Source organism: Salmo trutta, chromosome 20, assembly GCF_901001165.1.
Source record: "Salmo trutta chromosome 20, fSalTru1.1, whole genome shotgun sequence".
NCBI lineage: Eukaryota > Metazoa > Chordata > Actinopteri > Salmoniformes > Salmonidae > Salmo > Salmo trutta.
The window spans coordinates 22428300-22442577 of NC_042976.1; the positions used below are offsets into that span (position 1 = coordinate 22428300).

General features: G+C 46.7%; 1 protein-coding gene across 2 annotated transcripts; it reads right to left on the reverse strand.

Annotated features, from left to right (window-relative positions):
* Positions 1 to 9644: 9644 nt before the first annotated feature.
* On the reverse strand, positions 9645 to 13969 carry arsh (arylsulfatase H). Of its 2 annotated transcripts, none has more exons than XM_029702606.1 (11): positions 13894 to 13969; positions 12802 to 12948; positions 12529 to 12650; positions 12263 to 12385; positions 11989 to 12191; positions 11600 to 11820; positions 11354 to 11490; positions 11004 to 11138; positions 10760 to 10919; positions 10565 to 10686; positions 9645 to 10480 (listed from the first exon to the last, which is right to left on the reverse strand). In XM_029702606.1, the coding sequence occupies exons 1-11, from the start codon at positions 13896 to 13898 to the stop codon at positions 10074 to 10076; spliced, it is 1782 nt and encodes a 593-aa protein (XP_029558466.1). In that variant the 5' UTR covers positions 13899 to 13969; the 3' UTR covers positions 9645 to 10073. The 2 variants fall into 2 exon arrangements, with proteins under 2 accessions (XP_029558466.1, XP_029558467.1); XM_029702607.1 differs by lacking the exon at positions 13894 to 13969 and adding an exon at positions 13143 to 13163.
* Between the last annotated feature and the right edge of the window lie 309 nt (positions 13970 to 14278).

Here is a 14278-nt window from a genome sequence, read left to right on the forward strand (position 1 = left end):
GTGTGTGCCGTGCCGTGCCGTGCCGTGCCTGCCTGCCTGCCTGCGTGCGTGCGTGTGCTGTGCGTGCCTGCCTGCCTGCGTGTGTGTGGGTGTATGTGGGTGTGTGGGTGTGTGTGCCGTGCGTGCCTGCGTGCCTGCCTGCCTGCCTGCGTGTGTGTGTGTGCGCGTGTCATGGCTCTGCTAGTTATTACTGTATCACAGTTGTCCCCTCTGCTCCATAGAAACATCTGGAGACAACTGGAGAAACTTCCCCCCTGGACAGAGGGCCGAAGTTACTAGATACAGCCTGCAGCTTTTACACTATAATACTGGATTACAGATGGAATACTGCACGTCTCTGACATTACCCCTGGACAACTTAAAACATCTATTGATCTAAATGTGCATTTGATAATCATGTATGACATTTACAATATAAATCGCTTAAAAAATGGGGTGAGTAACCAACACATTCAATCTACTGCATAAAATATAGACCATATAACCCCCATAATATACATTATGATTTCCCTGTGAACAGCAGACAGTAACCCATGGTCACATCTCCACTCTCAGAGACAGTAACACATGGTCACATCTCCACTCAGAGACAGTAACCCATGGTCACATCTCCACTCTCAGAGACAGTAACGCATAGTCACACCTCCACTCTCAGAGACAGTAACCCATAGTCATCTCTCCACTTTCAGAGACAGTAACCCATAGTCACACCTCCACTCTCAGAGACAGTAACCCATAGTCATCTCTCCACTCTCAGAGACAGTAACCCATAGTCACATTTCCACTCTCAGAGACAGTAACCCATGGTCATCTCTCCACTCTCAGAGACAGGAACCCATAGTCACATCTCCACTCTCAGAGACAGTAAGCCATGGTCACATCTCCACTCTCAGAGACAGGAACCCATAGTCACATTTCCACTCTCAGAGACAGTAAGCCATGGTCACATCTCCACTCTCAGAGACAGGAACCCATAGTCACATCTCCACTCTCAGAGACAGTAACCCATGGTCACATCTCCACTCTCAGAGACAGTAACCCATAGGCACATCTCCACTCTCAGAGACAGTAACCCATGGTCACATCTCCACTCTCAGAGACAGTAACCCATGGTCACATCTCCACTCTCAGAGACAGTAACCCATGGTCACATCTACACTCTCAGAGACAGTAACCCATAGTCACATCTCCACTCTCAGAGACAGTAACCCATAGTCATCTCTCCACTTTCAGAGACAGTAACCCATAGTCACATCTCCACTCTCAGACACAGTAACCCATGGTCACATCTCCACTCTCAGACAGGAACCCAAAGTCACATCTCCACTCTCAGAGACAGTAACCCATAGTCATCTCTCCACTTTCAGAGACAGTAACCCATGGTCACATTTCCACTCTCAGAGACAGTATCACATGGTCACATCTCCACTCTCAGACAGTAACCCATAGTCATCTCTCCACTCTCAGACAGTAACCCATGGTCACATCTCCACTCTCAGAGACAGTAAGCCATGGTCACATCTCCACTCTCAGAGACAGTAACCCATGGTCACATCTCCACTCTCAGAGACAGTAACCCATAGTCACATCTCCACTCTCAGAGACAGTAACCCATAGTCATCTCTCCACTCTCAGAGACAGTAACCCATGGTCACATCTCCACTCTCAGAGACAGTAACCCATAGTCACATCTCCACTCTCAGAGACAGTAACCCATAGTCATCTCTCCACTTTCAGAGACAGTAACCCATAGTCACATCTCCACTCTCAGAGACAGTAACCCATGGTCACATCTCCACTCTCAGAGACAGTAACCCATGGTCACATCTCCACTCTCAGAGACAGTAACCCATAGGCACATCTCCACTCTCAGAGACAGGAACCCATAGGCACATCTCCACTCTCAGAGACAGTAACCCATAGTCACATCTCCACTCTCAGAGACAGTAACCCATAGTCATCTCTCCACTTTCAGAGACAGTAACCCATAGTCACATCTCCACTCTCAGACACAGTAACCCATGGTCACATCTCCACTCTCAGACAGGAACCCAAAGTCACATCTCCACTCTCAGAGACAGTAACCCATAGTCATCTCTCCACTTTCAGAGACAGTAACCCATGGTCACATTTCCCCTCTCAGAGACAGTATCACATGGTCACATCTCCACTCTCAGACAGTAACCCATAGTCATCTCTCCACTCTCAGACAGTAACCCATGGTCACATCTCCACTCTCAGAGACAGTAAGCCATGGTCACATCTCCACTCTCAGAGACAGTAACCCATGGTCACATCTCCACTCTCAGAGACAGTAACCCATAGTCATCTCTCCACTTTCAGAGACAGTAACCCATAGTCACATCTCCACTCTCAGAGACAGTAACCCATAGTCATCTCTCCAATTTCAGAGACAGTAACCCATAGTCACATCTCCACTCTCAGAGACAGGAACCCATAGGCACATCTCCACTCTCAGAGACAGTAACCCATGGTCACATCTCCACTCTCAGAGACAGTAACCCATGGTCACATCTCCACTCTCAGAGACAGTAACCCATGGTCACATCTACACTCTCAGAGACAGTAACCCATAGTCACATCTCCACTCTCAGAGACAGTAACCCATAGTCATCTCTCCACTTTCAGAGACAGTAACCCATAGTCACATCGCCACTCTCAGACACAGTAACCCATGGTCACATCTCCACTCACAGACAGGAACCCAAAGTCACATCTCCACTCTCAGAGACAGTAACCCATAGTCATCTCTCCACTTTCAGAGACAGTAACCCATGGTCACATTTCCACTCTCAGAGACAGTATCACATGGTCACATCTCCACTCTCAGACAGTAACCCATAGTCATCTCTCCACTCTCAGACAGTAACCCATGGTCACATCTCCACTCTCAGAGACAGTAAGCCATGGTCACATCTCCACTCTCAGAGACAGTAACCCATGGTCACATCTCCACTCTCAGAGACAGTAACCCATAGTCACATCTCCACTCTCAGAGACAGTAACCCATAGTCATCTCTCCACTTTCAGAGACAGTAACCCATAGTCACATCTCCACTCTCAGAGACAGTAACCCATAGTCATCTCTCCACTTTCAGAGACAGTAACCCATAGTCACATCTCCACTCTCAGAGACCGTAACCCATGGTCACATCTCCACTCTCAGAGACAGTAACCCATGGTCACATCTCCACTCTCAGAGACAGTAACCCATGGTCACATCTCCACTCTCAGAGACAGTAACCCATAGTCACATCTCCACTCTCAGAGACAGTAACCCATAGTCACATCTCCACTCTCAGAGACAGTAACCCATAGTCACATCTCCACTCTCAGAGACAGTAACCCATGGTCACATCTACACTCTCAGAGACAGTAACCCATAGTCACATCTCCACTCTCAGAGACAGTAACCTCTCCCTTCTTAGAGAGATTATATTTGGGCCTGGGGCAGAGCCTTGGTAGGCTTGGGTTCCCTGTGGAATCTGCTCAGGGGCCATGTTTATGTTACCTATCAATTCAATTAATCAACTGTTTCTGAAGCAGATCCCACGTGAAGACATCCAAGCACAGGAATAATATTAATACAGGGGACAACAACCTTATAGCAACTCCTGATTAATAAGTAGCTACTGTATAATCTTCTTGGAGAGGAGAGGAGCGGAGAAAGTACAGTCAGGAGAGTAGACCGTACAGTCAGGAGAGGCGTCGAGACAGTACAGTCAGGAGAGGAGAGAGTACATTCAGGAGAGTAGACCGTACAGTCAGGAGAGGAGAGGAGACAGTACAGTCAGGAGAGGAGAGAGTACAGTCAGGAGAGTAGACCGTACAGTCAGGAGAGGAGAGGAGACAGTACAGTCAGGAGAGGAGAGAGTACAGTCAGGAGAGTAGACCGTACAGTCAAGAGAGGAGACAGTTAAGTCCAAAGTTACAGTAATTCTAGTTCTCCCATTATCACTCCCAAACAGGTGTGTGCCAACCCTTAATCACTCATAGAGAAACATGGAGAGTTGTTGAGACAGATACAAAGAAAGACAGAAAGGAAGACCAAAAAAGAGAACGGCCCAAAGGAAGAGAGAGGAAGAGGTAAGGACAGGAAAATAACCTCCTTCTTTTCCTCTTCCTCTCTCTTCCTTTGGGCCGTTCTCTTTTTTGGTCTTCCTTTCTGTCTTTCTTTGTATCTGTCTCTACAACGCAGAGGACCATCTGCCTCTGTGTTTCATAACAGAAAGACCTTACCACCACTCCCTTTCTCTTTATCCCTCTCTCTCGCTTTCTCTCCATCCCGCTCTCTCTCTCCCCCCTCTCTGCTATTTTTTGGCCCAGGCTAGTCTCGGGTAGATGTCATCAACCGGTCTGTCTTTCATCTGACATGCCTGCCTCCTCATCCTCTCCTCTTTCCTCTGATCATCCTACTTCTTCTCTTCATCTCAGACCCTCCCCTGTCCTCACTGTCACTCCATCACACCTCTCCACCACTCTCTCCCATTATCAACCTCCTCCAATCTCATCCACCCACCTAGAATCAATCACATTTTTTTGTGAGAATATTATGTTGTGTGACAGCCTCTCAGACTGCTGGTAAAGGCTTCAACTAGTAGACAGAGCAGTCCTACCAACCCTCTCTGTTCAGTTGGTTTATCTTCACATAGATATGGCATGTGCTTGGTGATTTACAGTTAGAAGAAGACTTCTCATAACAATGTTACCTCATACTAAGTGGTGTCACACCCAGCGGCCGGGGGAAAGGCTAAGAGACAGAGGAGAATCAGTAGATTGTTATCATCTCTGGAGGATCAGGAAAGCTGTCCTTCTGCGTGTCTCAAACGACTGCTCTCAGATCAGATGAGGCCGACATTGTTTTAAAAATACTAACCAGCTGTTGCAATATAGCTCTACATCAGATAAAGGCAGGACTGACCTGCTGGAGACAGGACAGGTTCAGTATGTCAGAGTGGACTACAGTATGTCTGTCAGAGAGATAAATGGTAGGGCCAGCAGTCCCAGGGTTACTGTTACTGATAAGTGACCACGCTCTCTTCCCCTCTCCCCATCTAGTGTCCCCCCCCTGAAAATGTTATGATCGTATCGCACTGATTCCCAGAAACACAACCCACGACCCAGAACCTCTCTCTAAACCTTTCCATCTTTTGCTGTCTTTATGTTTCTCCCTCTCTGTCCTTCCCTCTCAAAGCTGTGATCATTCATGATAGAAACAGGGTTGAACACACACATACACATACACATACATTCACAAACAAATAAACAGACAGCGACAGGCCTGGGGTAGTAGGAAGAAGTGGCCCATAGGGAACCCCTACAGGAAACTGTTTCCATTTACTATTTCCAGGATGTTTCCTATTGGACACAGTTCCTGATGACATCATGGTTGCTGAAAGGGCTTTGATGTCTGAGGGTTATGGAGAGAAGAGGAGGAGGGAATCGCTGCATAGGGAAATCACTGGCTGATTAGCAATAGCATATGTGGGGACCAAGGGGGGGACAGAACTGTAATTCTGTCATTTACCTTCTGAAACATCAGTCTTGTGTAAAACCAGCACTTAGCATTAAGTGGATTGAAATGTGCTTTGACCATAGTGGTTGTACAATGTGCTAAAGCTATAAACTAAGAAAAGGAAGAACTAGAGATATGGCTGAGGCTGTTTTGACACGGTAATTTGCTTTTTGTATTTCCTGTGGCTGACGGTGTTTTATTCTCACACCCATAGCGCATCTCTTTCCCCTGTAGAGCACTGGCCAATTGAACACAATTATTGACCCAGCGTGTTTAGGAATGCAGAAACTGTATAGCTGCATTATAGCTGTGTTACTTTGGTAGACTGTGTGTGTGTGTGTGTGTGTGTGTGTGTGTGTGTGTGTGTGTGTGTGTGTGTGTGTGTGTGTGTGTGTGTGTGTGTGTGTGTGTGTGTTGGTGCGTGCATGCGTTAAAGCCAGACCAGTGTAGTTATCTGTCCTTCATCAGGCCCCACCTCTGTCAATACTTCCTGTGTTTTTAATAAGCCCAGTAAGCTGTGTGGGGTGAGAGCATGGTAGTTAATCACCGTGCATGTGTGTGTTTGTGTTTGTGTGTGCTTGTGTGTCACTGTGTGCCTGTGGAATATGGGACGTGCAGCAGATGGGGTACTGCTTTGACGGGTCACACACACACACACACACACACACACACACACACACACACACACACACACACTGGAGCGAGCTCTCTCTTAAAGCCATGTTGCCAGTCACAGGCTGGGTCCCCTGTAAAGAGCATGATAATGCTGAACAGATGGGCCGCCTATCTCCCAATACAACACAACACATCATCACATCACTACACATCATATCACAATATTTAACCACACATATTTTCACAACTGCATGCAAAGTCAAATCCCTGAAACCAACATACACACAAATACATACAGAGGGACTGAGAGGGACTGAGAGGGACTGAGAGGGACTGATAGGGACTGATAGGGACTGATAGGGACTGATAGGGACTGAGAGGGATTGAGAGGGATTGAGAGGGATTGAGAGGGACTGAGAGGGATTGAGAGGGACTGAGAGGGACTGAGAGGGACTGAGAGGGACTGAGAGGGACTGAGAGGGACTGATAGGGACTGATAGGGACTGAGAGGGATTGAGAGGGACTGAGAGGGACTGAGAGGGACTGAGAGGGATTGATAGGGACCGAGAGGGATTGATAGGGACCGAGAGGGATTGATAGGGACTGAGGGACTGAGAGGGATTGAGAGGGACTGAGAGGGATTGAGAGGGACTGAGAGGGACTGAGAGGGATTGATAGGGACTGAGAAGGACTGAGAGGGACTGAGAGGGAAAAAGAGGAAGATGTTAGAGAACGAGAGAGAATCAGAGGGAGGAAGGTATTGATTGGAGGGGAGAGAGAGGTAGAGAGGGGAGAAAGGGATGTCTCTGAAAGCACTGAATGATAGTAGAAACCCAGCGAAGCCACAGGGATCATCGTGAGTTAGAACAGAAACTAAAGAAGAGAAACACGCACACACTGGGGTGAACTAGGGGTACAGAATGAAAGCTCTCCAGCTGAGTGTTTCAGTGGTCTAACCCTGGAGCATTCTCACACAGGAATCATTTAGCCTGGACCAACACAGAAAGCTGTGCTAACTCCACCATCCTTACAACCATAAATTGACCGAAGATGTCCAATTTATTAGACAGTACTGGCAAACTACAAGGCAATATATTCAGAAGCATTTAGCGCAATGCACTGCACCTATCCGGTGTGTGACAATAAAACGTACACAATTTTATGGAATGGACTGTATTCTATTGGAATAGTTCCACCAAACTAAACTACACGCTGGGTAGAGACACAGTCTTTCTTTCTTATCCCCCCTCTCTTTCTCCCCCCACCCCCTTTCTTACCTCTCTCTCCCCTTCAGGAGGACATGGTGTCAGCATTTCCACTGAGGTCAGGCCTTACAGTCGATTCTCAGAGTATAGACATGTCATCGTCCCTCTGGTTAAGGGGACTGGGAGCCGGATACAGTATATGGAAAGGCATAGGACAAATCATACAGTAAGGCTCTGGCCAAAAGTCCTGTACAGCACTTTATAGGGAATAGGAAGCCGTAGCCAGTGGACAATGGACTGAGTGTAGTCATTTATACTGAGTCCCTCTGAAGTGCCAGAGTCCAGTAAGACACTACATGACTGAATGACTCCACCCATGCACTGACTAAAAGCCATCTGTGTGGATTTGGCTGACTGTTTGCAGAACATTTCTGAGTCCACAGCAGATTTTTGACTGAACTCTCTCACTCCTGATGCCAGGGCAGACTGGGGAGGCAGGTGGAGGATGGGGGAGGGAGGGGAGATTAAGGGATGTTGGAAGATAGGGGACGGGGTTGGGAAAAACAGAGGAGTCCAGGGGAGAGAGGGTTGAGTGGAGTTTGGGTGAGTTGTCAGTATATCAGTTCAGGGCCAGAGATCCATATGGAAGCAGCCCTGTGTGAAATTACAACCATGAAACACTTTAGCTTAAACTTGCTCCGTTATCCCAAACAACACTGGAACACTGCCCAAAAGCAAGGAAGACAAATTATTCCATATAGTGTGTGTGTGTGTTTAGGTTTGCAGGCGGAATGGAAGCCATTGCTGTGGGTCTATCAGGCCTAAGTGGGTTCCATCCATCCCCCTTTAGAACAAATGGCAGTTGGCATGATGGAGTTGTTTTGAAAGAGACAAACTGTCTGCAATAAAAAGCCTGTTTCCCTTGATCCTGTATCTGGTTTGGTCAAAGCCATGTTTTAAAGCCAATCAAATGTTAATGTTATAGCCTTCAGTTGCTCTGCTATTGTTCAGTCACTCCTCTCATTCTATATTGATTACTTTACAAAACTCTGGTCTCTGACTCAAGCCAGTTACGGAGACCTTTAGAAGCCACAGTACCACTGAACTCTGCTGCCAAACATTTGTTTCTCACTGGAACGAACCCTGTGCCTCATGCGCTGGATGTATGGAAGTGATTTAACTCCTGTGGCTCTCCTGCCACAACCTTTCTCTTTCTATAGAGCAGCCAGAGTTGGGAAACACACCAGTAAAGATGCTTTATGGTTTCAAGCCATTAAAGGGCCAGTGACCTAAAAGACAGCAGATAGAACCAGTGGTTACAGTGGAGGTAGGCCGGTGCTGACAGAGAGGTTTCTTCCAGCCCAGGTCAGACTAGGCGAGGCTAGAGTAATATGGACATGAAGCACTGAGTCACGCCACTGGCCAGTGATCAGTTCTGCCAGGCTTGGCCCAATGACCACAGGGCTGATTCATGAACACAATGACTGAGGATGACAACTGACCAGGGAGCAACAATAGGCAGGACACAGCCTGGCTGGCCAGAGACACAGGCCCTAAAAATACTCTACAAGAGCCCTAGACTCTACACGAGGCCTACACACTTCACTCTAACCATGTCTTCTAGTATAACTTCACAATGACTGTGGTCTGTCTATTTAGAGAAGAGCAGTCGTGGCCTGTGATTGAGGTAGAGCCATTCATGTCAGTGTGATTTAGAACACTCAAAGAATCCCGGAATAATAATTTAATACAGAACAGAGAATATCTTGAAGGATTAACAGAAGCGAGATGAGATTTGAATCTTATCAGAATAAAAATATCATTAGTCTCCTGTCCTCACAGTAGAGTAGGATAAAACACTTGAGGTCAGTCACCACAATATCAGATGCTCTGTCCTGCCATCACTTTCATAAAATACACACACCACTGACCAGTTGAAAGTCAGTGAGTCCACACATTACCACAGATGAAACATTATCCTACTGATTACTGTACAGCATGCACATTGTACTGACGTCTATGGCGCTGTATGTCTCTGATACACGTGGCTGCAGTGCCACCTGGTGGTACTAAGATCCACCTACACCTCCAGAGCACAGCTCTCAAACCTCTCACGGGCCATAACTAACCATAACCTTGGCCAACTCAGTAACCGTGGCCTGTAATAGCAAAGTTACTGTGACTCAGTGGATTGTTAGACACTCCAGACTACTGGGACCTAATCCTGCACAGTTTCAGGTAAACATAGATGCAGTTGAACTAGATCAAAAAAGAAGACCATACATGTACTGCAGCAGAAAGGAATGTTTATTCCAGGGAGCTGGCTCCACCATGTGGTGAAGAGCAGTACCTGACAGGAGCATACTGTACACTCACAAACTTCAAAAAAAAAAAAAAATATATAGGTTTATCACAGACTGCTTAGGTTATAAAAAATAATAATCTATCAAAATCAATATTGCAAATTACAAGATTGGTCAGGATATAAAAACAAATTATCTTTGAGCAAATTATTACCATCTTTCATATAGCTATGTACAACTGTCTAGACATCATTGAAAACTTATAGTCTGAAAAATATTATAACAATTAAAAAAGCAGTTGATCCATTAAAGGTTCTTCCTATTTTTATGTTCCTCATCTTTCTCTTCACATTTCTCTGCCAGAGGTGTGTGTGTTAGGCCAGAGGTGTGTGTTAGGCCAGAGGTGTGTGTGTGTTAGGCCAGAGTAGACGTAGTGTTCTCTTTACAGCCACAGAAGGGGAATATTCCACAGCATGGCTGCAGCCATGGACGCCACAGAATCTTTTCCCACGACAGCTGGTTGAGAACAGGCTCGGAGTGGGGAGAGTGTGTGTCTGGTTGTGTGTGTGAGTGTGTGAGGGTGGCCCGGTGCTGCTCCACGGCCCTGGCAGTTTGCTGTAGAACTTCCTGGTAGCGTGGCTCAGTGTCTGGGGTCAGGGGGCTGGACTCCGAGGGGTCAGTGTGAAGGTCAAAGACGATGGGGGGGCTGTGGTGTGTCACATGACTTCCATGACAGAAACAAATCTTGGTGTCATAGCAACCACCAGCGCCCGGTGGGGAGAAGTTAGGGGTAAAGAAGTGGACCTTATAGACTGACTCACCTGGGGAGACACACATGTAATGAGACAGATGATGGTGTGTGTTGTAGTGTATAGTAGTGTGTGTGTGTGTGTGTATGTACTCACTCGCAGGTGGGTGCCAACGTACTGCGTTGAGGTAAGCACCACAATAGTGGAACATGAACTCGTGCTGCGACCGCTCGGTCCTTCCTTCTAGCACAGGCATCAGATCATAGCCATCTAACAACCTGGAATATATAGACATGAGGATAGGCAGACACACACAACATGTACACACACACAAAAAGCACACACACGTACCTGTCGCTGTGTGTTGCATTGGCCAGGTGTGTGAGTGTGGGGTAGAGGTCCATGAGACTGGTGGGTGTGTCAAACACTCTGCCTGCTGGCAGCCTTCCAGGCCACCGGAATATACCTGGCACCCTGATACCACCCTCCCATCCACCCATCGCCTTCCCACCTGTATGAGAGGAGGAGACAATGTTTTTCACATCTGTTTCATTTTTTCTGATTGCTCAAATGGCTCTATTTGATTGGTTGTTACCTTTGTAGATTCCGTTCCAGCCTCCTTTCTGTCCTCGTTCATCTGCGTCTTCAATATAGCCGCCGTGGTCAGAGGTGAAATACATCATAGTGTTGTTGGCCAGACCCAACCTGTCCACTGTCTCAGTCATACGACCTGACAGAAGATCAATCATTAATACATATCAGAAACATAACTCATTCTAATCCAACAGAGTGTTGTTGGCCAGACTCAACCTGTCCACTGCTTCAGTCATACAACCTGAGAGCATATAAATCATAGTAAGATCATTAATACACATCGTAAACATAATAAACATTCTAATATATCAATGTGTTATTGGTCAGAGCTTTCACACACAAACCGCTCACCTATCATATAGTCCACCTCCTCTACGTTGTCTCCATAGAGACCATGGCGACTCTTCCCAGCAAAGCCAGGAGAGGAGAACAGAGGAGTGTGTACGTGGGCCAGAGACAGGAACAGGAGGAACGGTCTGTCAGCATTCCTATCCAACACACACAAACAAGCTTTGAACTCTCACCTAGGTATAGCCAATGTGGGGAAAATCTAAAAGAATTGAATGTTTGATTGAGTGACTGATTGAGTGTTCTGACCTCTCTATGAAGCCTTGGGCCTCTCCCAGTAGTCTTTGTGATAACGTGTCTAGGTCCATGGGCTGCTCCACCACTTCCTGGTTCCTCATGATGATGCAGTTCCAGGTCATCAGGAGTTCAAAGGGCACGAACCACACACTGAACGCCAGCAGGCTCAGACAAGTCACCGCCACAATGACGGACACACTCACCTCAAGCAGACCACACACACGCACACACACCTACAGACAGGGAGAGAGGCGTTAGACACACCCACAAAACGTTCATAAAACCATGTGAATCATTATCATCAAGGCCAGTGAACTGTTTGAGGCACTCAGATAGAGATAGAGTATGTAGAACAGACATGATACTCTGTCATGTGGAATAAGGAGTCATTGGAACCCTACCAGGCTGAGCAGGGCCAGGGCCCCCAGCAGTGTTAGCTGCCACAGTGTGTTCTGCAGGTCAGCTAGTACATCTTTCCCCTCCCCGGGTCTACAGTCATTGAACAGGGTGAAAGGCAGGCCATAGAAGTAGCTGAAGCCGTGTGTGTTGGGGTGGTGGCAGTGGTCCCCTCGAAGCTCACAGTTCACACCCAGGTGCCATTTACCTACAGGTACACATCAGTGTGTTAGTATGTGTGTGGGTTAGTGTGTGTGTGTGTGTGTGTCTTTCTCTTACCCACTAGTCCGGTGGTGTATCCCTGCTCTTGTAGTCTCTTAGCGAAGGTGGTCTCAGTGGGGGGTAGACCCCCAGAACCTCCCAGAAACAACAACACCTGCACACGCCCTGTACTGCCCAGACCTACACACACACACACACACACACACACACACACAACAGAAAACAGACACACATGCCATTAATTACAATAACTCCTCTAATGCTTCCAATATTGTCTTTGTACATGTGGGTGTGCGTGTTACATGTATACTTGTGTGTGCTACCTGAGCGCAGTGCGTAGCGTCCTGTGTAGAAGGCAGCTCTACTGGGTGTACAGAGAGGAGCAGCAGCTATATGCTGAGTCAACTTCACTCCCTCTGCTGCTAAACGGTCGATATTAGGAGTCCTGAGAGCGAGAGAGAGATAGCGAGAGAGAGAAAAAAGAGAGAGAGAGAGAGAGAGAGAGAGAGAGAGAGAGAGAGATGAAGCAAGTGTTATAAACTCAAACTGTAGTTGTTTTTTGGGAAGGCTGCAGATTGCCTGGTTGCCTCTGTTACCTGATTGTGTCATTGCCGTAACAACCAATGTCCCCAATGCCAAGGTCGTCCACCATCATCAGGACGAAGTTGGGCTTCCTGTCCTCCTCTGACGCTGTGACATCACTTCCTGTGGCCAGGAGCAGCAACAGGGCAAGTAAGCAGAGCCTGGGGGTCAGGGTTAAAGGTCAGGAGGAAGCAGTTTTACAGAATGTTCACCGATATGTAGTATGTATATTGTAGAACAGACGTGATCATCTATTAGTCAGCTAAATTAACTGTGTTTCTATCTCTAATGGTTCTAAACATTTCACCTCGTGGAACAACAGGGGGACAGCCTGATGGAGAGATATAGATCATACCTTAGAGACTAATGGTGCTCTAACTTTCCTACTGTATCACAACCGGCTGTGATTGGGTGTCCCATAGGGCAGCGCACAATTGGCCCAGCGTCGTCCGAGTTTGCCCGGTATAGGCCGTCGTTGTAAATATGAAAGTGTTCTTAACTGACTTGCCTAGTTAACTAAAGGTTAAAAAAATACAAAATGATCACCCATCTGTCTGGGGTGTGTGTGAAGTCACACTAACTTAACTCAGTGATCTATAGCATGAGGTATGTTCAGGAGGGTGAAACGTTATAGAACGTTAGTTTTGTCAACAACATATACGATTGTCCTCTTATCTTCCTCTGATCTACACTGGTGGCCGATCGACTGACGGATACCTCCACGCAGATAAAGGCACAAAGTAGACTATGGACTGCATAGCCTAATATAGTATGAACAATTAGTTATTTCAGCAAAACGTACACTTTTTTTGCGTAAGGAAACAGTCACGCATTAACTTCAGTGTTGTGTAACAGCGCGAGGACTTCCTTTAGAGTTTATGGGTGAACGTCTTAGTTTATGCCAGTCCAGAAGGTCAAACCATTCAGTAAAATAACCTGATAGAAACACCGGTTGAACGTTCGAAACAAAACCAAGCCATACGGTTGATCAGCTTGCATCTACACACTTGTAGATCGCTAAAGGTTATAATCAATGCAACACATAAATTATGCTTTTCGAAATGATGCGCTCAATCCATACCGTCTGCCACATCACCATCTCTTACCTCATTCTGAAACACAATAACGCGATTGATTCAAATTGCAAAAATGTAACACCACTGTACAACTGTCCCCCATTTACCGTAGTTACAGGAGTATGTGCTATATCGTTTTACCGGTGTGTTGGTATTAAATGCGCGGATGTGAGTCTGAAGGGGGCAGCTGCTCAGTTGCTTGCAGAACTACAGAATCCAAAGTCTTGTTCACACTGGCAGTTTGAAGTGACACAAATCCCATTTTTGTATATCCTTTTCGAATCTGTTCTTTTTCTTGCAGCCTGAACATGGAATTAGATATTTCAAGCCAAAATCTGATTCCTGGCCATGCCAAGTGTTTTTTAGACTGATATCTGGCATATCTTGCTAGCTAAATTGCTTGTTAATTAGTGAA

Excerpts from the sequence above, each read along its gene's own strand:
- arsh (XM_029702606.1), bottom strand. Across the intron at positions 12,386-12,528 it reads ACGCTACGCACTGCGCTCAG|GTCTGGGCAGTACAGGGCGT; the intron begins GTAGCACACACA and ends GTGTGTGTGTAG. Across the intron at positions 10,687-10,759 it reads AATGCAACACACAGCGACAG|GTTGTTAGATGGCTATGATC; the intron begins GTACGTGTGTGT and ends TATATATTCCAG.